The sequence below is a fragment of the Notolepis coatsorum genome (genome assembly GCF_963971535.1).
Source record: "Notolepis coatsorum genome assembly, chromosome: 4".
In the NCBI taxonomy this organism is placed as follows: Eukaryota; Metazoa; Chordata; class Actinopteri; order Aulopiformes; family Paralepididae; genus Notolepis; species Notolepis coatsorum.
Genome location: NC_140168.1, coordinates 190,858,209 through 190,884,210, shown reverse-complemented (window position 1 = coordinate 190,884,210; position 26,002 = coordinate 190,858,209). Strand labels below are relative to the sequence as shown.

The following is a 26,002-nucleotide window of genomic DNA, read 5'->3' as shown; positions in this document are numbered from 1 at the left end:
ACATATACTGTACACAACATATACTGTACACAACATATACTGTACACACTGTACACACACAACATATACTGTACACACTGTACACAACATATACTGTACACACTGTACAAACCATATACTGTACACACTGTACACACCATATACTGTACACACCATATACTGTACACACTGTACACACCATATACTGTACACTGTACACATCATATACTGTACACACTGTACACACCATATAATGTACATACTGTACACAACATATACTGTACACAACATATACTGTACACACTGTACACAACACATACTGTACACACCATATACTGTACACACTGTACACAACACACACTGTACACACCATACTGTACACACTGTACACAACACACACTGTACACAACACATACTGTACACAACATATACTGTACACACTGTACACAACACACACTGTACACAACACATACTGTACATAACATATACTGTACACAACACATACTATACACAACAACATATACTGTACACAACATATACTGTACACACTGTACACAACATATACTGTACATACTGTACACAACACATACTGTACAGACTGTACACAACATATACTGTACACACTGTACACAACATATACTGTACACAACATATACTGTACACACTGTAAACATATACTGTACACAACATATACTGTACACATTGTACACAACATATACTGTACACACTGTACACACCATATACTGTACACACTGTACACAACATATACTGTACACACTGTACACAACATATACTGTACACACCATGTACCCTCTACTGTGAGCGATTTGTAGTGTAAAATTTCCCTGTGGATGATTAATTTCTATTCTATTCTATTCTGTCTAGGTGTCTGCGTGCTCCACCGTCCACCCAGGGGTCCTTCAACCTACAGACATGGTCCAGAGGAGAGTAAAGGTATATGCTTTATGTATTTTTATACCTGTTTATTATGTCTATTTTATTATTTTGTATTATTGCACAATCGAAGCGGGCATGGCCACCCGCATTTCACTGTATGTATGTGATGAATAAAACTCTTGAATCTCTTGAATCTTGAAGGTGCATGGGGTCTGGACGATCAAGATGTTTCGTAGTCCCACCACCATGATTCACTACAACAAATTCATGGGCGGAGTTGACCTTTCAGACCAGCTGATCCAGTACTACTCCACACACCGCAGAACTTCCCACTGGTACCGGACCATGTTCTTCCACTTTGTGGACATCGCGAGCACCAACGCCTACATCCTCCACTGTGAAATCAGTAAGGCAAAACAGGAGGCACACATGACTCACAAGGACTTCATGTGCGAGATAGCGCGTGAGTTGTGTGGCGTGGACATCACACTAGCTCCTCTTGACAGGAAGGTAGACCATATCCCTGTTGCCATCGCAGCACCTACAGAGGACGTCAGACAGAAAGCCACACATGGCCGCAGGATCTGCCAGCAGTGTCACAAAGGGGGGAAAAGGACCCTGACTCCCTGGAAATGCAAGCGCTGTGATGTAGCCCTCTGTCTCGTCATTGGCAAACTGTTTCGAATTGTGGCACAGTTGAGCACACAGTACAGCACAGTACAATGTCGCACACACACACATATGTATATGATGTACAGTAGTCTACAGTAGTCTATATAGTGTATATATGTATATTGAATATTCCTCTTTACTTTTACTATTATTATATTATAGTATTTTTATTGCACATTACTTTAGTTACATTCCATAATGATGCTATATTTTTTTTTTACTTTTACTTACTTTTTTACTGACTATTTCTAAAAAAGCATGATGGTGAGATTTTCCAGTTGAGAATCTACATTTCGTCTGGGTTTATTACCTGTGTATTAAGAAAATACTTGTTTTTGAATTGAATTCTGCCCTTTTCTCTTTTGTTTATGTAAATATGCTACCTGAGGGGGCATTTCCACTGTTTTATATGCTTGATTGAATATGTTTGCATTGGTTCATAGTAAAAAGAACACATTTCTCAATCCGATTTTGTGTTTTGTGTTGTACAGTATACAGTAGTATATACAGTATTATGCAGTATGAAAACTGTCAGGTCATATATGTGAGGCTGTGCTGGAAAAAAAAGATACCAAACATACCATGGTAAAACATTTTAAAATGGGAATTATACCATTTAAATCAAAATTAGCTAAAACATTGAAAATATCCCACAACTCCGAAGAGAAATAATGTTTAACCCTTATGTGGTGGTAGGGTCTCCAGCGACCCGTTTCAAGGTTATAATATGTAATAACTATCATGTAGTTGATTTGATTAGAACAAGGCTTTATGATATCCTCCACAACACATATTATACATATTATATAAGCGCAGCAAAACTGTCACCATTTTGAAAATTCTGAAGGTATCTGCAGAAAAAAAGGTACGACTGTGGTGTTAGGGTCATTCTTGACCGGGCAAGGTAAACTATACCATAAAAATACTAAATATAAATAAATAAAATAATAAATATACTAAACTTTTTTTCAGTAGTTATATTCTAATATTGTTCTATTATAGTCAGAAAACATTATCTATGGGTTTCACATTTAGTATATTATGATTGAACAACCTCATTTTCATCTAAAAAATAAGGGACATGATGTGATTGTAATACAATCAAATTACAATGGGATTATATGGTTATGAATGCATATAATGTTAGTTAGGATGTAGTATTAACTATATTGAGTGATACTCCTTTCTTTTTAGTGGTCAGGACTGAGTTAGACCCCGGGTCAACATTGACCCGCTAACCGGTCAGTGGTGCCAATTCCTAACACAACATGAGGGTTAAGGAGGTGGACTGTAATGAGCATAGCTGCCTATAAATTCTCGACAGGTAGCCCTTTAGAGTGGGAAGAGGGTAAGAAAAATGTCGAGTTATTATGTTTCATATCAAACCTGAAGGCAGAAACTATGTTTCTTATAAAACCTTCTGAATGCAGAAATGATATATTTACCTTCTGAATGCAGAAACTATATGTTTCTTATAAAACCTTCTGGAGACAGAAACTAGGCCTATATGTTTCATATAAAACCATATAAAACCTTCTGGAGGCAGAAATGATATGTTATAACACCTTCTGAAGGCAGAAACTATATGTATTTATATAGACGTGTGTGTTCCGGTGTATATGCTTTTCTGAGGACAGGCATGTGTATTCTTATTTATACGCTTCTCTGAGGACCCTCATGTCCCGCCCCACGTCTGTATCTGATTGGCTTACACCACTAGTCCTCACGAGTCTGTCCCATGACATAACATAACACAAAAAACAAACATGTGTGTTAAATTATTTTGAAGTCAGTTTCCAGCAGTTGAGCGCCATCTATTGGTAAATATATTTTTTTCAGGGTCCAAATCACAGCGGAAAGGGGGGTCCTCGCAACCTTATTGATATCTCAAGGTCCTCGGGAGTACCTGTAAACACGTATGTGTGTGTGTGTGTGTGTGTGTGTGTGTGTGTGTGTGTGTGTGTGTGTGTGTGTGTGTGTGTGTGTGTGTGTGTGTGTGTGTGTGTGTGTGTGTGTGTGTGTGTGTGTGTGTGTGTGTGTGCGTGTGCGTGTCCGTGTGTCCATCCACCATATCTATGTCAATCACTCCTCTTTGTCGGTGGGTGGGTGTGTGGGTGTCTGTCTGTCTGTCTGTCTGTCTGTCTGTCAGTCAGTCATGCAAGATCATGAGCCAGATTCAAACCCATGATGTCGTGGTGGGTAGGCTACGTGGCACCAAGCCTAGTCATCTACTGGAACGACAGTCTAGGGAGGGGTTTTATATACTTTGTCTATATTTACTCCCCCAGTTGGAGTGGTGTGATGATTTATTGTTTCACAAGTGATGTAACTTCAGACGGTGGTAGGCATTAGCGCCCCCCTTTTTGGGAAATTCGCTTATTTGCCATGTACCCTTAGCGTTTAAAAAAAAAACAGGCGTTTGAGGTGATGAAATCACTGCGCCCAGGCAGCAGTGGTTCGGCAAAAAATAGTTCTGCGTATATATCTGCTTAGAAAACGAAAATATCGAATTATTATAATTTTTTTCTCCACATGGCAAATACACAAGTCACAACATGTTTTACAGGAACGTTTTGGAGTTGTATTTGGAGTGTATTTCGTGACTGTTGGGAACTAGGCTACACTGGCACACCTACTTCCAGTGAATGACGCTAAGCTAGGCTAACGGTGCGGCTGTTCCCACGCCCAGGGCACACAGCACGCGAATGAACACGGACGGACGGGCGGCTGCCGCTTCACTTCCGCTCCCATGTTAACGGACGCTACTGTGCACACTGGCCGCAAGCGGGAGCGCGCCTCGCGGGCGGCAAGCTATCTTTTCCGCTTTGGTTGGATTCGAGGCGGCACGGGGAGCAGCCGCACCGCCTCGTCTATGCTCTTCAAGTGTTGAATGTGCATTCCTCCGTGTGCTTCCGCGCGCTATAGTCGTTGGAGGTGTGTCTGGCCAGGCGCGCGATCCCGCGCGTGAAATTCGTGCGCGTTGTATGTGCCCGGGCCGTAAGCCTAATGCATGCACAGAGAAGAAAAGGGTATGTATCTGCTTGTCTAACTCCAGGGTAGGTGGCAAATAAGCTACTTTCCCAAAATGTTGGCGTGTTCCTTAAAAAAGAAAAGAAAATATCTAAAAAGGACACTGCTCTTTTCAGAACAGAATCAATCTCCCCGTTAATGGTGTTAATTTGTCAGCTCCATGAAAGTAGCTTCCCAGACACGTTTTGAAAGTGGCTGGTGGGGATCAGATGAAGGGAGAGTGGGGGGGGGGGGGCGTGTGGGCTTCTCTTGTCTCGTCGGCGTGTGAATCGGAGACGGCAGGAGACTGATGAAGAACGAGGGGAGAACAGGAAGGGATTTGTCTCTCGGTTTGAAGAATCGTCTGGGCTTTGTTTTCAAAGATAAACGTGTTAAATGTTCTTACCGCTTCTTTCAACAAGTTTTTTTATTCGTTTGCATGATTATATAACTCGTTCTGAGACGCTGGGCTCATCGCATGGATGTGAATGGTAAATGGTGCATTTACATTAGGGATGCACCGATATGAAAATTGGCCGCCGATACCGATACCGATTGTTCAACTAACACTATCGGCCGATACCGATACCGATATTTGTATATTTGTATATAAGTATTTGTAAAAATTTTTTTTTTTTTTTTTTTTTTTATGAAACTACTGTATATTTGTATGTGCATGTTTGTATTTGTAGGCCTCTTTACTTACTTAAAAAAAGGAAACATCAAGAAATATGTTTATGGTATCACTATCTCTCTCCCAGTATCGTCTTGCGGCCTGCAGAGGGATACTATTTTCTCAACCAGAGCTTTCAACCAATGCAATGGAACCATTTTGATTGACAGTCGATTCGGCCAATTACGCCACACCGCTAGCACCCACCTCCTGCTGTCCTTACCACCAATCGGCAAGCGTTTATAAATTTTTCTACTTCCGGGCATGCCGCCATTGTTCTGTTTGCGAGAGCAGAACACACTTAACGTAGCTACGTTAGCTGCCCGGCCCGCCGACCGGCGATCCACGCATGACCAAATGAGACATAATGATTTTACTGCAACAAATGTTATAATAAAACAAAGCCTTTCTATACATTTGTCTGGTTGAAAACTTTATTAACAGATTGCAGAATGTGTAGTTGGTACTACGGAATGAGCAACGGAATGGAACCGAGCTATGAACGGACTAACGGAGTAATGCCTTGTTTACTGCTATCTTCGGGTAAATAATATGCTTTTATTGAACGTGTAACACTTCATTTTAACAGCAGATACTTTCTTAAATGCCATCTTCCCGAGAGAGGGTGTTGACGGGGAGTTGTGTTATTAATAGCATTGAACAGCTAACCGAAAGCTAGCGTTAACTATTGTTAAAGGTTTAGCCATAACGTTACCTTGGCTAAAGTTGGGGCTATTCATAATGCAGCAATAATGGCTGCAGACCTGCAAGCAAAGTACAGCAAGTTGACAAAGGAGTATTCCAGGAGTATCTCCCGGTAGCTAATGAACGGACTCGGAGTAATGCCTTGCTGCTATGGGTAATAATAATATGCTGATGTTATTGTCCGTGTAACACTAACTATATAACGCTAATGCCACAAAACGAATGCCTTGTTAATCATAAGTAGTTACTTTGATGCAGTAGCTTGTGTGTGTGTGTGGGGGACGGCGGGCGTTGTGCAGGTAGGTCGCGAGTGAATTTTTTTTTTGCCTTTTGACGCTACACAAATTGATGGGTATTTATCGCGACTGCTATCGGCACATTTGAGCTTATCGGCCGATAAGCTTTTATCCGAAGCGCTTTACAATTTTGTTCCTCATATTCACCCACGACGGCGGAGGCAACCATGCAAGGTGCCAACCTGCTAATTGGGAGCAATTAGAGGTTCCTATTCCTATTTTATAATTATATTATATTCTATTGTGCTTCTATGTTAATTTAGTTTACATTCCATTTTATTTTATTCCACCTTTTTATTTTTTATTCTACCGTAATTGTCTGTCCGTCAATGTTGCACCAAAAACAACCAAATCAAATTCCTTGTATGTGAAAACTACTTGGCAATAAAGACCTGTCTTGCTCAAGGACACTTCGACACGCTGCCCCGGAGGAGTGGGTATCGAACCGGGGACCTACCAATTACCAGGCGACTGAGCCTACAGTCTTGCTTTAAGGGAGTCCTGGTGGCTCACTGGTCTAGACGCATAACCCATGTACTCGCAACGTCCTGGGTTCAATTCTAGCCCTTGAGCCGTGATTTAGATTAGATTCAAATGTATTGTCATCATACAGCACAAGTACAGTACAACTAAAAGAGGTTTGGCGTCCAACCAGAGTGCAAATGTAACAGTAAAGTGCAATCGTAAATATACAATGTACAGGAGATTAAACTGGATATAGAATATATAAATTAGTACCACTGAAGTGACTGCAAGCCAGCAGGGGGCCTTTCTGTGTGGAGTGTGCATGTTCTCCCCGTGTTGGCGTGGGTTTCCTCTGGGTACTCCAGTTTCCTCCCACACCATAAAGACATGCATGGTAGGCAGGGACTACAGATGAAAACTAGCTCATTAGCTAATTCTGGCACATTTACATTGATGTCAAAACTGAAGATGTTGATTAATGCGATTTGTCCCCGGATAAAAAATGTATAAATAAACTTAAAACCAGCCCTTTTTACAAGATATATTTTGTACATATATATTCTTTGCAGTGAGTTAATATGGAGTGCCACCGCAGCGCCCAGTGGACCTCGCAGGGCGTCGCGTGTTGGACTGAAGGTCGACCAATAGATGGTGATAAATGACTGCGCTCTCGTCTGCTCGGCAGACCTGAGACCAGCGGTGGAAGCCGCTCCATCATCTAGCAAACTGACCCTTCCACCAAGGCCTTACAAGCCCAACATGTGCCCTTTGTGTCCTACTCTTAATGGCCTGCTGTGTGTGTCTGTGTGTGTGTGTGTGTGTGACTTTTTCCCCCCTATCCATGTGGGGACCAAATGTCTCTACTTAAAGACAACTAGATCTATCTTTGTCGGTGTGGGGTGCGTCGGTTAGGGAGTTAGGGTTAGGTTAAGGTTAGGATAAGGGGTTAGCTAATTAACGGAATGGTATGTCCCCACAGGGGGTGGAGATACGGCTATATGATTGTGTGTGTGTGTCTTTTCTTTCCTATCCTTGTGGGGACCGAATGTCCCCACTTATAGACAACAAGATCGTTAGGTTATGACTATAACCAAGTTCTGTTAACACTAGTGGACGCTCAGCGTCTCATTGCATATATCTCGCTTCAGCATATATATACTGAATAAATTTCAAAATGTACCTTTAAATGCCAGCATTCATCTGGCCACACCCCCATCCGCTTACCTACATAAGCAGGGGTGGTGCCACACACTCATCTCCTTCCCAACAAATTTCACCACAATGAAAAATCAAGGGCCGCAGCGGCGTCTAGACGCTGAGCGTCCACTAGTGTTAACAGAACTTCGTTATAGTCATAACCTAACGTTCTGTATCACACTAGCTCCCGCTCAGCGTCTCATTGCATAATAGGAGCTGAGCGGGAGCTAGAAGCTCGACAAATGTACCCCGCTGAGGCCCCCCACAGCCATCAGATCAGGGAGGACCGAGCCCCCCCGACCCCCCCTAATGGAGGGCACCCCCCCTATTGGGGGCTTCACGGGAGGGCGACGGACCCGACCGTGCGAAGAGGCACTCAAGCAACTCAACGCACAGGGTGAGCAGACCGTGGCTTGACCCCACGACTACACACACGCACAACCCGCATGCCACCCGGGAACGAACGGAGGGAACAACCTCGTTACTGCCCCCAGAATCACGGGGTCAAGGGCAAACCCAACCCCGTGGCAAGGCCGTAGCAGCGGAGCGCGAAGGAAGACTCAGACCCACCAAAGGGACTGGACCCCCTGGAACGGGGGCCCGGAGAAGTCCATGATGTCAGCATCAAGACCCCACCAGGTGGGCACTTAGTGACCCCGCCCCCCACATCGCCAGCGTATTCGGACAAAGGCCCCTCAGCCGAGCGGGCCCTGTCCCCCCAATAGTACACCGCCTGGCACACTGACCATGCAGAACAGGCAGTCAGCATGGCCATAAGCACACAAAAAAGGTTAACCAACGGAAGCAGGCAGCGCACCGGGGAAAAACCAGGCAACAGGCTGTTAACCCTAGCCTGGAGACTGCGGACGAGACAGGCGCCAGAGGGGACAGCTGAACACAGCCGCCCCGGCGGAAGGCGCGTAAGCTGGCGTTGTTGCATGACCAAGCCTCCATTTAAAAAAAACCCACCCAGAGGGGTTGAGGCAGAGAAGGCTGACACGATTGGCAGACGTCATGAACGTGCAGGGGCACCCTCAACCGGTGAACCCGGGAGTTGACACTGCTCCAACACACCAGGGAATCAACCACCTTGGTGTTACCCAATGCGGTGGTTGTTCCTATAACCCCTCAAGAAAAAAACTCCAAAACACACCTGCGGGTATACACCGGCTATACCGCAGTACAAGTGTTTCAGTTTTCAAAAAAGGGTTAACCCAGGCCTACGGGTCGACGAAACATGACTTCGGACCGGGCCCGGCGATACGGGAAGCACAGGGTCACCAGAGGAGGTCAAAGACCACCCCAACAGGCCCCTCTTCGCCATGCGTGAGAGAGGAGCGAAAAAGAATGGAGAACCAGCCCCAAGCACACCGTACTTGGTATTCCCAGGCGGTCTCCCAACCAAGTACTAACCAGGACCAACCTGTGTAGCGGCCGAGATCTGACGAGATCGAGCGTGTACAGGTTGGCATGGCCGTAAGCCATTACGACAGTGCTGAGTAAAAAATTTACCCAACCAGGGTCTCCATAGCGCTTAACCCTGTGACACCCGGACCGACATGGCATTTTTCCCCCTGAAAAAAGCCCAAGTCCCTCAGGGTACCAGAACAGCAGATCTGCATCCCCGGCGGACAACGGGTTCAACTGATCCGGACCAGCGTGACCAGAACCAGTCCCGTGCCCTAACCACGCCGACATGCCTACTCCAGGAGAAGGGGCAGATATGCATGTTGATCTTAAACATGAAAAGAAGGCGCCACCCAGACGTGATACCCCTCTACATATGTTCAGATCCATTCCGTCATCATCCCCCAGATATGAACGAGAATCCGTCGATAACCAAACTAGGTCGTCGGATTTGGTCGTCGGAAGAGGAAAAACCATAACCATCCCAGTTGCTTTATAAAAACGCCGTTTTAACCTCAAGCAACCAAGGCGTGCCAGTCAGTCGCCTGTTTACAGAACACCCCGAGCTAGCACTATACGTGCGTCGGGACACACCCACATCAATGAACAGGCTATTTAGACCTGTCATTGAATCCCCAAGGCACCCAGGGGAACGACAAGAGGGGTGTGATACTTCCTAACTCCAACTCTTTTTAATAGAAAAGAAGGAAGCACCAACAGTATGTATCCCAGTCTACACAGCCGGGGGTAAATTTTTTTCAAATTTTTACATCCCACCACCCTCCCATAGGAAGGAGACGGGAATCCCCAGAGAGACTTCCCACGCGAGCTGTACAGATTGAAAAGAATATATTGCACCTTGAGCCATGTAAAAAATTGGTTTTTGGGCTCTCCGAGGAGGAGGCACTGAACCCATACACACTCAATAATCGAATTGAATCGAATACATACACAATAGAGTAGGACTCCTTCTTGAGGGTCCACTCACCTTGACAATCTGAGGAGGAGGCTCTGTACTCTGAAGGAGGCTCCCTCACATGGAAGGAGAGTCCCAACTCACAGAAGGCCCGAATAGGAGCTTGGTGAGGAGGAGCCCTGACCACCCCCCGAAACAGATCCATCACATGGACCTGAACAGCACACGGAAGTCCTACCAACAGAGACGCGCACAGTGACGTACTCTATGGCGGGGGAATTTCTGCGGTGCACACGCCCAATATTCCAGGCCGTGGGACCAGGAAACTCCCTCACCCTGTAACGTGCCGAACCGCAACGTGACAGGAACCTTGAAGGACAGGGGGTTTACCCCTGACCAACAGAAAAAAGGGGGAGGAAAGGTTACCAGTTCACCCCTTTACGACCCCACACCCATGATACGATGTAATGACAAAAAGAGAGTATGACACAGTCATAGTCAGCTCCATGAAGCGTCTGACAGCTTCACACAGCGCATGAGCTAACCTGCTATCTGATTTTTACTAAGGAAAAAACACAGAATAGAGAGGGCTCTCCAAGAGCCCCGGTACCAAACTTACACATGTGCTTCTGTGGCCAGTCCAACCCAGTTGTAGGTCACATGACACACACAACCCATCATCACCTACAAAAAATGGCAAAAACACTCTACAGAGGAACGCCGTTTTTCATAATGAGAGAATACATAATTCTCGATTAGTATCGGCCACAGGCCTTGCTAAGCACACACGAAAGCGACCAAACAATCTTTTCTTTTAGGAAAATAAAGTTTCTCCAGCAGTTTTAGCACAACCTCAGCAATCAAGCTAAGGGTTACATCGTATCCCTACCACACAGTGACACAATGTAGTGCAACAACATGTCTGAGAGGAGGATGAAGAAGTCCCCAGGGAACCGGGGGGAAACACAATCCTCCTACTTTACCCTTAATACGGCCAGTTAAAACAGGAAAACCTGTTAATATGTGAACACACTGTTCATTGTCATTACAGGCTGAGAAAAGAATCATTCTTTACTCATTTGTCACTAAGCATAGCTTTATAGGTTAGTTAACCCCCTTAGTTGTGAGTACACGGTACATATAAACACACATGATGTTTCTCAACACAACAAACCAGATAATTTTCACATCTGTAACAACAACCCGATTTGCATGGAGAAGCTAAATACCAGTGACAAGACAATTCACACATAACTCGCGTCGTATCCCAAATGTAGTGCAGCAACACTCGTTTTGGAAAACATCGTTATTTACAAAACATTTAGAAGGGAAAGCCAGAAGAAGTGTACAAGGTCTGGTCAGGCCTTGCCTACCCGGAGCGTAGATCAAGCGAAGTGCAGTCTCAAGGCACCGTAGTAAACACAGCCATTCTGTGTTGTCGATCTGGGCAGCGTCGCCGCTCCATCCCGTCGCTACGGTCCCCCTTGTTGACGCAGTCCTTGCCGTCCTGGCCCAGGGCAGGTTCGACGAACATCCTCTGTCAAAGATGACGTCGTAGTCAAGAGTGTTTAAAACATGTTATAATCAAAGCACGTTCAACAGAGTAGCATTAAGCTAACGGCCGCTCTAACCGTCGGGCGCTACCGCCCCTGCCCCCGAGACACTGATCGAATGGCACACGCGACCAGAGGGGAGACTTCGAATCCCCCCGCCTCTCCCCGTGAGGGAGAGGGGGGTTGGGAACCGCGGCGGCGCGCGAGGGGCCGGAGGCCTCGGCCGATAGCAGCAAGCTAACGTTTCCTAGCCTAGCCCCGGTAGGCCACCTAGTGATCACAGCAGGCTAGCGCCGCAGCTAACAGCTGACTGGCTAACAGTAGGCCACCACTAGCACGTAAGCTAAGCAGCTATCACCTGAACTTGTACACAATGATAGAACACTCACTCAGACAGGCCGCCGTTCTGAAACCCTCCTCACTTTTTAAGAGAAAAGAGAAACAAGATGTTAACACAGTTTTACAACAGTGATTTTACCAACACCCAACGGAGCCAGCACAATACCAAACTGGCCTGTAGCTGACTTGAACACAGATCTTCCACTAACGAACATCTATGCCCATATTTCCTCATGAGGGAATACTCTCATTTGGATATGAAAGATGGGGCCTACACGGTGACAGAGAAAACATCCACTCGTCCAGAAAACACAGGGATCACCAGTGTTAATGGTCGTGGCCCACTAGTTAAACTATAATGGGCTTCAGATCAAGGTCTTCCGCTGTTGCCTAAGAGGCTGAACAAAAGACCTTAATCTGGGGCCGGTGTTTGTAAACATTGTCAGTTAGCCCCCATAGCACTAACAGACAAGTGGAGCCGCAAGCAAAACAGTACTCACCAACCTGAAACCCATCGCTTCTCACAACAGCGGCGCGTCCTACAGTTCAGCTGTGTCCTGAAAGGTTTCACCCCAACAACCGATGAGGTACTCAAAAAATTGAGCGCCCTCCAACCTAACAAGGCCACTGGCCATGACAACATCCCCTCCAAATTCCTCAGAGACGCAGCAGCCGCCATCACCCCAGTCATCACACACATAATAAACCTCTCTATAAAACAGGGGCACGTCCCCAAGGACTTCAAAATTGCGAGAGTGACCCCTCTGCACAAAAAGGGCAGCAAATTAGACCCAGGCAACTACCGCCCTGTTTCTATTCTTACCTCCATCTCGAAAGTCATGGAGAAAATAGTCTACGAACAGGTCGAAAAGTACCTGGCGGAAAAAAATCTAATCTACGAATTCCAATCTGGCTTCAGAACGTCCCACTCCACTGACACATGCCTCCTCTATTTGAACGACCACATCAAACAAGAGGTGGAATCGGGCAAATACTGCGGCATGGTCATGCTGGACCTACAAAAGGCCTTCGACACTGTCAATCACTCCATTCTAATGGACAAGCTAAAAGCAATTGGTTTTGATAGCTTATCAGTGAGCTGGATGCAATCCTACCTGGAGGGGAGAGAACAGATGGTAGAGGTAAACGGTACTCTATCCCCCCCTCACAGTGAGCTGTGGTGTTCCACAAGGAAGCATACTAGGACCGCTACTCTTCCTAATTTATGCAAATGACATGTCGTCAGCCTGTGACTGCAACTTGTTCCTGTTTGCGGACGACTCAGCCCTGCTGGTCTCTGACAAGAACAAGTTGCAGGTTGAAAAAACCCTCAGCTCGGAACTAGGCAAAATCTGCATATGGCTCGCTGATAACAAACTATCATTACACATGGGCAAAACAGAGTCCATTCTCTTCGGTTCAAATAACAAACTCAACAAGACCGACGGCTTCTCAGTTACAGTGGGTGACAATATTGTCACAAGGAAAGACGAAATTACCTACCTGGGTTCCATCCTAGAGGCAAATCTTTCCTGTGACAAAATGGCATCCAATGTAATAAAAAAAGTCAACCAACGAACTAGATTCCTGTACCGGATCTCCTCTCTGGTAAACAAGAATACCCTGAAGACTCTGGCAGGAGCACTCATTCAAGGGTACTATGACTATGCGTGCACCTCATGGTACCAAAGCACCTCAAAGGCGCTTAAAACAAAATTACAAACATCACAAAACAAACTGGTCAGACTACTACTTGACCTGAACCCCAGAACCCACCTCACCCCTGCCCACTTTGACAACCTAGGATGGCTTAGAGTAGACGACAGAGTACAGCAACTTGCAATGGGCCTGGTCTACAAGATACACTATACGACCGGGGTGCCCATGTACATGTCAAAATACTTCCCAAAGGTCAGTGAATACCACAACCACTACACCAGAGGAAGCTCAACAAATCATGTTAAACCCAGATTCGGCTCAAACAAGGGACTAAACACGTTTCGCAATTATGCCACAACAATGTGGAACGCCCTACCCAAAGCTGTAAAGGAATGTGAATCCCTGCCCACATTCAAAACCGCTCTTAAAGAGCACCTACGGGAGGCTGCAATTCGAAACTGGCCACCGTAAATGCCCAAAACCCCCACCACCTCCTAATAGACAGTCTCCTCCCCACCGCATGTATATATTCCCTCCCCGCCGTATGTATATTTCTCTCCCACCCACCCACCCCCCCCTAATGTACAGTCCCCTCCCCATCATATGTATATACTCTGTCAGGATCTAGGGGTAACAGTACTGTATATTGGAATACCGTTTATGTCACAAATGTATCAGTACTAAATACCTATATGTCCCTATGCCATAAATGTCATGTATGTTGTGTATGTGGATTACTCTCTGGATCAGCTCTCTGAACCGCAACAATGGCCCGTTGAGATCTTGAGGACATCAGGACCGGATCTCGCCCCCAGGGACAAAGGACCCAGACGGCGAGGAAAGAGAGCTGGAGTCCGTAACAGGCTGAGAACCAGGCGGCACAGGACACCACTACCCAGTATATTGCTAGCCAATGTACAATCAATAGACAATAAACTAGACGACATCCGAGCAAGGATTCAATTCCAGAGAGACGTTAGGGACTGTAACGTTCTCTGCTTCATCGAGACGTGGCTGGCGCCAGAAGTCCCAGACCACGCCATCCTACCGGCCGATCATTTCTTCATTCACCGCAAGGATAGAACAGCAGAATCCGGTAAACAACGTGGAGGAGGTATTGCCTTCATGTTGAACAAAAATTGGAGTGACCCAACTAATGTGAAGGAACTATCCAACCACTGCTCCCCAGAACTGGAATATATAACCATCAAGTGTCGTCCTTTCTTCCTCCCGAGGGAGTTAACGGCGATCGTCCTGGTCGGAGTGTATATTCCACCGCAAGCTGAAGCCAGCAACAAGGTTGCGCTCTCCAGACTACACGACGAGGTAAATAGAATCCAAGAGGCGAATGTTAACGCCGCCATTTTGGTTCTGGGAGATTTCAATAGCGCCAATCTGAGAAAGGTATTGCCCGACTTCTATCAGCATGTGACTTGCAACACCAGAGGCGGTAACATCCTAGATCACTGTTACACGCAATTTAAAGGTGGCTACAAGGCTCATTCTGATAGTGGCTTCGGTAAGTCAGATCACGCATCAATTTTTCTTACACCGAAGTACAGACAGAAAATTAAAAGTACTCCCGTAGTCTCGCGAGAGGTGCAGAAATGGGATGTGACGTCAGAGGATACGATCCGGTCAGTGTTTCACAACACAGACTGGAATGTGTTCCGCGACACAGATAACATTAATGCCTACACGGAGACAGTGCTGGACTATGTTTGTACTAGGGTGAAAGAAACAATCCCCACTACCAAAATGAAAGTTTACCCAAATCAAAAACCCTGGGTAGACAAATCCGTCCGTGAAGCTCTGAGAGAGCGCACCAAAGCATACAACGACGGCCTAGAGGCAGGCAACATGGATGACCACAAGGTGGCGCGATACAACGTAAGGAGGACTGTGTCAGAGGCCAAACGACGCTACAGGGATAAAATTGAACTCCAGTTTGAACAAGCTGACTCTAGAGCTATGTGGCAGGGGCTCAAAACGATGACAGACTACAAAGGCGCCTCCCTCAAACTGAACAGTGACATCTCCTTAGCAAATGACCTCAATACCTTCTATGCGAGGTTTGATGCTGGTAATAACAACACCAGCTCACAAGCCTCGGCAATGGGGGGGGGGGGGGTCGGCTGCTGATGGAGGCGCAGTGTTCAGGGTAACAGAGCATGAGGTGAGGCGGACCTTTAAAAAAGTGAATATCAGGAAGGCAGCAGGTCCAGACGGCATCCCCGGCCGCGTCCTAAAAGTCTGTGCCGACCAACTGGCCCCAGTATTCACTGACATATTTAACCTGTCCTTAGAACAGGCTGTCATCCCCACCTGCCTGAAGAAGTCCACTATTATCCCTGTACCCAAAAAATCCAAGCCTGCTTGCCTCAACGACTACCGCCCTGTAGCACTCACCTCCATAGCCATGAAGTGCTTCGAGAAGCTAGTAAAGGGCTACATCTGCTCCTCCCTCCCCATCAACATGGACCCCCTGCAATTTGCATACCGCCCCAACAGGTCCACGGAGGACGCCATATCCCATGTGCTGCACACAGCAGCATCACACCTGGACAAGAGGCAGGGGAACTATGTGAGAATGCTATTCATCGACTACAGCTCGGCATTCAATACCATAGTCCCCTCCATACTCATAGCCAAGCTCAGGGACCTGGGCTTGGGCTATGACCTCTGCCAGTGGGTCTTGGACTTCCTGACTGGCAGACCCCAGGTGGTGAGAGCAGGCAACTGCACCTCCTCATCCATCACCCTCAACATAGGGGCCCCCCAGGGCTGTGTTCTGAGTCCCCTCCTCTACTCCCTGTACACACACGACTGTGTGGCTCAGCGGAGTAGCAATACAATCGTCAAATTTGCTGACGACACAGTGGTGGTGGGCCTGATCTCTGCCAACGACGAGAGGGCCTACCTGGAAGAGGTCAAGGTCCTGGCGGGATGGTGCCAGGAAAACAGCCTCTCCCTGAACGTCAGCAAAACAAAGGAGATGATTGTGGACTTCAGGAGGTCGGGGGTCAAGGACTACAGCCCCCTCAGCATCGACGGGGCACCGGTTGAGAGAGTCAACAGCTTTAAGTACCTCGGAGCCTACATATCCGAGGACTTGACATGGACCACACACATTAACAGTGTTGTGAAGAAGGCACGACAACGCCTCTACTTCCTCAGGCGCCTAAGGAAGTTCCAAGTCAGCCAGAAGATCCTTAAGAACTTCTACTCATGTACAATAGAGAGCATCTTGACAAGACCAAAGCAGACTACAAAGAGTGACACGTTCAGCCGAACGCACAATTGGAGGGGGGCTCCCCACCCTCCAGAACATTTACTACAAGCGTTGCAAGGGCAAGGCTAAGAGAATCATTAAAGACTCCAGTCACCCGAACAACTGCCTCTTTGAACTGCTGCCGTCAGGCAAGCGATACAGGAGTCTCAAGGCGAGCACAGAAAGACTCAGAAGAAGCTTCTATCCCCAGGCCATCAGGCTGCTAAACGAACAATGAATGAACACTACACAACAACAACCACCAAACGCACATAGCACACACATCCACACGCACACACTCACTTTAAACAAACACACTGTAGCACCCACTCCACACACTTATAGCACACACCCACTTTAAACAAACACACTGTAGCACCCACTCCCCACACTTTATATTTATGGATGAAGGATTGCACTACAACTCGTACACCTTACTGTAAATTGTACCTAAAATTGTACCTCATCCCATTTCTGCTTTGCACTAGATAGTACTGTACATTAGTACACTGCATAGTATTGTGTATTGTATATTATATGGTAACTCAGAACATTGTACATATGTCTATACCGAACACTGTGACCTCATTTTCTTCTTCTAAATTCATGCTATATTATGTTATGTTATTTGATACTATCTTGTCTAGCACAGTCTCTGGAGCGTAACAGTAAGAAGCATTTTGTATGAAAGTATTCTGTACTTCTGTATGACAACTATTAAAGAACTTGAACTATGTAATCTCTGGAGCGTAACAGTAAGAAGCATTTTGTATGAAAGTATTCTGTACTTCTGTATGACAACTATTAAAGAAACTTGAAACTTGAAACTTGAAAACTATGTCATAAATGTCTATATGAATTGAAAATGGGGGACCCTGATGGAAACAAGACAAACGTCTTTCTCAGGTCTGCATCCCCTTAACAATTGTATGTATTGAGCCGTACTGTATTGTACCCATTCTGCAATCTGTTAAATAAAGTTTTCATTCATTCATTCATTCAACCAGCACAGCAAGGAACTGCAGTTGAGAGGCATGCAGCGGCGTGCTCCCAATACGAAAACCGGTGGAGGATTTTAGAATGATCACTATCTTCCAGACACTCCAGTGACGAAGACAATATCGCCGTATTTTCTCGAAAATAGTGAGAGAGAAAATAAAGATATGATGTCAACGTATCTCTTGTTCTTCCTTTCCTCGTAAACATTGTCAGCCAATATTTTTCTCCACGTCAAGTGGGCATATGAGCAACACGTTGCTTGTGATGAAATTTGAGAAGGAGATGAGTGTGTGGCACCACCCCTGCTTATGTAGGTAAGCGGATGGGGGTGTGGCCAGATGAATGCTGGCATTTAAAGGTACATTTTGAAATGTATTCAGTATATATATGCTGAAGCGAGATATATGCAATGAGACGCTGAGCGGGAGCTAGTGTGATACAGAACTATCCTTATGGGTTGGGGGAAGGCATTGGTGGAGTTAGGATTAGGTTAAAGGTTAAGGTAAGGGGTTAGCTAATTAGTGGAAGTCAATGATATGTCCCCACAGGGAGTGGAGATATGGATATGGGTGTGTGTGTGTGTGTGTGTGTGTGTGTGTGTGTGTGTGTGTGTGTGTGTGTGTGTGTGTGTGTGTGTGACGTCCGTATCCAAAGTACATGTGTGTGCGTCTTCGTGATCGCATTGTGAAATGGGGGACCCTGATGCAAACTAGACGAAAGTCTTTCTCTGGTCTGCAACCCCTTAACAATTGTGTGTATTGAGCCGTACTGTATCCGTACCCATTCTGCAATCTGTTAATAAAGTTTTCAATCAATCAGTCCTCTTTGAACATCTTGTGAGTGTCTCAAGGCATGTCTTCTGTGTTGTGTGTATCCAAATGTGTGTATGTAGCCCTGTCTGTGTGTGTCTGTCTGTGTGTGTGTTTGTGTGAGTGTGTGCCCACCGGGGCCCCCATGGCAGTGTCTTCTGGCCCTCCAGATCCTCAGGAGAATGCGATGTCATTTTTCACAGTGACAGGTAGTGGCCACACGGGGTGGCCCTGGGTCTGCAGACTAATAGTGTCTGGTACACCGCCTCCTCTCTCTCTCTGTTTCTGTTTCTCTCTCTCTCTCTCTCTCTCTCTCTCTCTCTCTCTCTCTCTCTCTCTCTCTCTCTCTCTCTCTCCTCTCCCTCTCCCTCTCCCTCTCTCTCTCTCTCTCTCTCTCTCTCTCTCTCTCTCTCTCTCTCTCTCTCTCTCTCTCTCTCTCTCTCTCTCTCTCTCTCTCTCTCTCTCTCTCTCTCTCTCTCTCTCTCTCTCTCTCTCTCTCTCTCTCTCTCTCTCTCTCTCTCTCTCTCTATCTCTCTATCAACCACCGACCATGGTCCCTACAGGGGAACCCAACCCAGAGTAATGGCCTTGGCATAGACTCTGTCTGCCTGAGAGAGGGGGATGAATTAATGAAAACTTTATTTAACAGATTGCAGAATGGGTACAAATTAAGTACGGCTCAATACACACAATTGTTAAGGGGATGGAGACCAGAGAAAGACGTTTGTCTTGTTTACATCAGGGTCCCCCATTTTCAATTCATAGTGACATTTATGACATACACACATACATGACGTCATGACATTTATGACATAGGGACATACAGGTATATAGTACTGTTACATTTGTGACATATTTGATAGGCAAATATACAGTACTGTTACCCATAGATCCTGACAGAGAGTATATACATATGATGGGGAGGAGACTGTACATTAGGAGGGGTGGGTGGGTGGGAGAAAATATATACATACAGTGGGAGGAGACTGTCCATTAGGAGGGGGTGGGTGGGTGGGGGGTTTGGACATTTACGGTGGCCAGTTTCGTAGGTGCTCTTTAAGAGCGGTTTTGAATGTGGGTAGGGATTCAAATTTTTTACGGCTGTGGGTAGGGCGTTCCACATTGTTGTGGCATAATTGCGAAACGTGTTTAGTCCCTTGTTTGTGCCGAATCTGGGTTGCACATGATTTGTGGAACTCCCTCTGGTATTGTGGTCGTGGTATTCACTGACCTTTGGGAAGTATTTTGACATGTACATGGGTACCTGAGTGGTATTGTGTATCTTGTAGACCAGGCCCATTGCAAGTTGCTGTACTCTGTCGTCTACTCTAAGCCATCCTAGGTTGTCAAAGTGGGCAGGGGTGAGGTGGGTTTTAGGAGTAAGGTCAAGCAGTAGTCTGACCAGTTTGTTTTGTGATGTTTGTAATCCTGTTTTTAGCGCCTTTGAGGTGCTTTGGTACCATGAGGTGCAAGCATAGTCGTAGGGGGAGGAGGATACACTTCTGTCTGTCTGTCTGTCTGTCTGTCTGTCTGTCTGTCTGTCTGTCTGTCAGAGAGATAACTCGCCACTAAAGCAAATTGCTTATTAATTGGATGTTATTAAGGATCGGTTCACTTTCTCAGATCAGTCAATCGGCTTCATTAAAAAGGGCTCATTAGTGTCTTGAGAGATTTCGATTTTTAAATCGAACATTCTCTCTCTCTTTGCCGTCCGTCGAGTCCAGAATGCCGTTTGACGACGCTCTCTCTCGTGTGCGTCTCCGTGTCGTCCTCTTCAGCTCCGCTCCAAAGGACCCTGTCTCTCATCGCTCCCTACGGGGAGACGTTCCTCTACAACAACGATGACGACAACAACCCCGAGAGCGTTCCGGTGAGTCGGCGTCATGCCTCTTACTGTACTTATATGCAACTATCCTGGCCAATGGCATGGCGAGACTAAACAATAGGATCCAATGAGGATGTTTAGGTGAAAGAAGAACAGGAAAACAAATGATTTATACTTTTTTTTTTTATATAAAATACAAATGTTGGGTGGCTGGGTGGCGCAGCGGACAAGGCGCTTGTCACCAATGCAAGAGACACTGGTATCGAATCCAGCTGTCAGCGTTGCTTCCGGCTTGGCCGGCCGCCATACTGGCTCGATTGGCAGTGTCAGCGGGAGGGAAGCCGGTGGGTGGGTCTGGGTCATTGTAAACAGCGACTCCTACAGTTCGGTCGGGGCGCCTGCACAGCGAGGGAAGGATCTAAGAGAGGTAGTGTGACCTTCCACACGTTACACCCTCTCAGTGAGATTCCGCGCTGCCAGGTGAAAAGAAGTGGTGGGCTGGGTACAAATGTGTCGGAGGGGAGAAAAACGGAAAAAGAAGGGGGAAAAAGAGAATAAATTTTTTTTAATACAAATGTTACACATTAAGCAACTGTGGGCCTTGCAGGGTTAATCGGTTCCAGAGTTGTATGACTCGAGTCCAGGACTTGGGACTGATTTTCAGGACTCGTGACTCGACTTGGACTTGAGCACCGACGACTTGGACTTGGACTCGAGCATTGACTGCATTCGGACTCGGAAGGTGCAGACGAGGACTCAGACTTGTTAATTAATAAATACAGTTGTTTCTTTTAGTACATTTTTTGTAATAGGCCCTAATCATTTGGCATAAGAGATTGATGGCTAGTGCATTTGTTTGGCTTGTTTGTCACAAAGTAAATAAATTCCCATTTGAAATGGTGACCGCTGTGTCATTTATGTTTAATGTAGACCTTTTTTTATTTGTATGTCAGCTCTTTGACTGCCAGAGTGGAGTGGACTCAACCTTGATGACGTGGACTCAGACTCGGACTAGGGTAATGGGGACTCGACTCGGACTTGACTCGGACTCGACTCTGGCTCTTCTTTGGAGACTCGGACTGGGACTCGAGACTCGACTCGGACTCGAGATTTAGTGACTCGACTACAACACTGGCCGGTTCACACTTAACCGCTAAGAGGAAGAGACATCACATCTCTGAAACCCTCCCACCACTATCAGATATTATTGCAGCCTCTCACTCAGTCACCCCTCCCCCCCCCCCCCCCCCCCTCCCCCTTGACTGTTCTGTTTTCACTGTACGGACACAAAGTGGATTGTAGGATCCGCTCGTTTCAATTTGGCCCCTGAGGTTAATGGAAATGTCATGGCTAGCCCGTGCTAAGCTACAGTAACATGCCGCTGATGCACTAAACCCATGCAGCCTGGGAGAATGATGGACAGCTCTTTTTTCCCTCCATTTGATGCTAATCTCTCTCTCTCTCTAGGACCGGGGAGCAAAAGAACAGTCAAGGAAGGAGTCTGAGGAGAAGATAAAGCAGAAGAGGTTGAGGTATTTGCTGATACTTCTCTCTTTCTGTTTAGCCACTAGCCACCAGCTCTTACTGCCGTGGCCATAAATAGCAGCATTTCACACGTTGTGCAAAAGAGGAAGGAGCACTGATGTCGCCATGGTTATAATAATACGCCTCTGTGGTGGATAGGCTGTGCCGATGAGACACTGGCTACCAGGGCTACATTTACACGCACAGCGGGTTCTGTTTTTACCCACGGGCTATTCCATTGACCCGGTTCCGGAGTTGACACGCGCAGGGGGCAGTTCCGACACCTTAGATTGGCCAAGAAATGCATAACAAAGGCCTAACTGGCTTTGTCCAGGAGGTGGGGAGTGCAGCGGTCGGTCAGTTTGTTTGGGGAATGGCTAGTATAACTGGACAACACAAACTACACCACACTTATCAGAGAGCCGCAGGAATCCGCTTCGAGGTCCTTGACCAGCGAGGGGAACGGCTCCCTCCTAACGCCGGTCAATGGTCTCTAACTATACATCCTCAAGACCCTCCGCTCTGCATCTTCTGGCCGCCTCAGACCCACTCCAATCTGGGCTCTGGGGGGGATCGTCAAAGAGAAGCAAGCTATTCTTAGTCCTCGCTCCACAATGGTGGAACAAACCTCCCCTCCACAGTCAGGACAGCTGAAACCTGGCCAATTTTCCACCGTTTACTAAAAACACACATCTTCAAAAATAATATTATAAAGTTATCTAACCTTCTTACTGTCTTTTACCATAATGTACCTTACTGCTGTATGCTACTTATAAGCTTATACTACTACCTATCATGCTAATATGTCTAACTACTATGCACTTAAAGTGTAACACTCAAGTTTTACACTATTTGACAAACAATGCCACTGACCCTTAGCTGCAAGATATGTACCCCTCCTGCTGACTTGTTTATATGTCGCTTTGATAAAAGCGTCAGCTAAATGACTAATTGTGACTAAATGACTAAATGTAAATGTAAATAATATTGACCAGCATCGTCTGCTCTTTGGGCACTTTACTTGCACTAACTCGGCCTGGTGCAGAACATGCTGTGGTGGTATCCATGGTCTCTGTTAGGTCAAGAGTAGCAGTCATCACTTCACTGGCTCCCCATCACCACCCGGACTGAATACAAAATATCCCTTCTGACCCATCAATGCATCCACGGAAATGCCCCCCCCCCCCCCCCCCCCCACCTCAAAGATCTCCTCACCCCAGAACCCTCCACCTGTAACCTTCGCTCTGCCAACACAAACCGCCTCCTTCCCCCCAGGACCATGCTCCCCACCATGGGCGACCGGGCCTTCTGCTCGGCTGCTACTCGCCTGTGGAATGCCCTCCCTGACTACCTGAGAGCACCACAGACCACTGTTTATTTAAAAAGAGGACTTAAAACATATCTCTTCACGAAAGCCTTCCCTTAGTTTTAACCTTTTTATGCCTTGTGTGTTTTATCCCTTTTTTTTATGCTTTTATGTCTTGTTTTTTAATTGCATATGTTTTTAAAGTCTGTTTTTACTCTGTAGCACTCTGAGATTTGGTTTCCAAATATAGAGTGCACTATAAATCGAAATTATTATTATTATTATTATTATTATTATTATTATTATTATTATTATTATTATTATTATTATTATTATTATTATTATTATTATTATCATTATCAGTGTGAGTTTAAACTGATGATTGCCAAATTCCACTTTTATACTATGGCTAGGGGTTGGAAAGCAGCCATGCTAGTATGCTATCTGTTACTATTATTGTAGAGAATAGCAGCACAGCCCAGAGCCACAGCAGCACAGCATAGCCTGTCCATAATGACAACACGTCCACCAGAGCTCACAGTACAAGTACATTAGGGAGTTATTCTGAGGTGAGTCATTTCCCCCCCCTGCTGTACAGCTACAGTACACCGGCATTTCGGGTGCTCCCACCTGCCAAGTCCTACTCTAACCCCTGGTCACATGTCAACCTCATAGCCAGGCCGTAATAACCTGAGTAAGCTTGTACTTTCACCAGGAGCCCATGTTCCAAGAATGAGAAAAACCTTTTCCGGCACCAGAGTACCACTTGATACCGATGCCTTTCGGAGTATTTTCTGGGAGGATTGCCTACACCTCTTGCGTTTCAGTTTCAGGTTTTTTTTTTCAGGTTTTTTTTGCACAGTTAAAAGAAAATAGACAATAATGGCCAAGAAATAGCTAATATTATCCAGTGCAGGGTGAGGTAGAAAACACAATTTTGAAGCCTCCGCCTAAACAATGTTAAAATGTCAGTGAATAATGAATAATTTGACTATAAACTAATAATAACATAATATATCATATGTACGTGTGTTTATATGTGTGCATGCATAGATTATTGTAGGCGATACATGGGACAAATTTACAAAACAGCTGTTAAATCTCTTGTTACATTTAGTAGATGAACAGTTTTTTTGCCAGGTGGGAAAATCCATTCCATAATTTGGTACCCAACTATCTTGTATAACATTTTAGAAATTTAGGAGGACGAAGATCTGAATATTGCCGAGTTGAGGGAGAATTGACCTGTGTATTTGATTTAACCCCTTCACTACCACACTACAGAAGGTTAACCTTTCACTACCACACTATAGAGACTGTTAACCGTTTGTAGTGTGGTAGTGAAATGTTAACCTTCTGTAGTGTGGTTGTGAAAGGGTTAACCATATGGTAGTGAAAGGGTTAAAGTAAGTCGTGAGCTGCTCAGGAATATCCTCTTCACTTGAGTGTAATGTATAAAGAAAATCCCATATTTGAGGAATACTGATAATACCGATACTCATAAATGGTGAGAATCTGGAGTTTGTGAAATAGAGGAGCTGGTGAACTGTGTGACTTTGATGGCACACAGTTCATTTTGGAGTGTACAGTAAAAGGCTCAAACAAAACATGTTCAGATTAGTGTCTCCCGTTGGCGCGGTCATTCTAGACGGTAGATTTCTGGTGACACCTCGACCACATGACGGGACCTTGGTTCTTGGGAGTCGCTATTGTGTACAAATATTGATTTTGAAAGTCTGAGACGGTAGCGACGACACAGGGGAACCTCTTAAACGTATTGATGTCTTCCCTGTAAAATTGGCTTGCTTTGCAGTTTGTGATTCATTACACCAGAACAATGATGTTTTGTTGGATGCTGATTTAGAGGTGGGATATAGTTTAGTTTAGTTTATTTCGATGATCAATAACAAATGCACAACAGTCATGCATACGTTATAAAGTTATAAAGAACTGCTCAATGAGAAACAGTGTGGAGGGGATGCATACCAAGCTGTCGTGGTTGAAGGTGGAAGACAGACTGGATTGTAGCCTGATCTTGTTAATGAGGAATATATATATCTCAAGAGAACCTATCTGTTTGTATTCACAGCTAACATGTACACATGATCGACACAAGTATGGTACTAGGCATGCCTGTAGGGAAACATTCACACTGCTACTACAAAAACCAATGCAGCAAAGAAAACTGTGTTATAGAGTCATGTCATATTGGAATAAACTGCCAGTACATCTTACTCAGATAACCAGTAAGATACGCTTAAAAAATAATTTGAAAAGAGCATTGAGAGAAAAATAAATTAGTTTACATTAAAGAAAAACACAGATACTGTAGGGTACACTGTAAAGATATGACTGTCTGAGAGTTTAATCCCTTTTATTATATTTTTTGTGATCCGATTTATGTACTCTGTTTGTTAGCCCCTTACGTGACTGCGATGTGCACATCACAGTCACGTAAGGGGCTATCTGTTTGTGTACTGTAATGCTATTTGGAATAATTT

At 45.6% G+C, this 26,002-nt stretch overlaps 1 protein-coding gene across 1 annotated transcript in view; it reads left to right on the top strand.

Annotated features, from left to right (window-relative positions):
• The window catches only part of arap2 (ArfGAP with RhoGAP domain, ankyrin repeat and PH domain 2), a gene marked incomplete at its 3' end in the record, with an annotated part of 497,512 nt that overhangs the window by 37,788 nt on the left and 433,722 nt on the right, over positions 1–26,002 (top strand). The window contains 2 exon segments of the mRNA XM_084312192.1: positions 20,625–20,716; positions 22,139–22,203. Of these exon segments, the coding sequence (XP_084168318.1) occupies positions 20,625–20,716; positions 22,139–22,203 (157 nt within the window).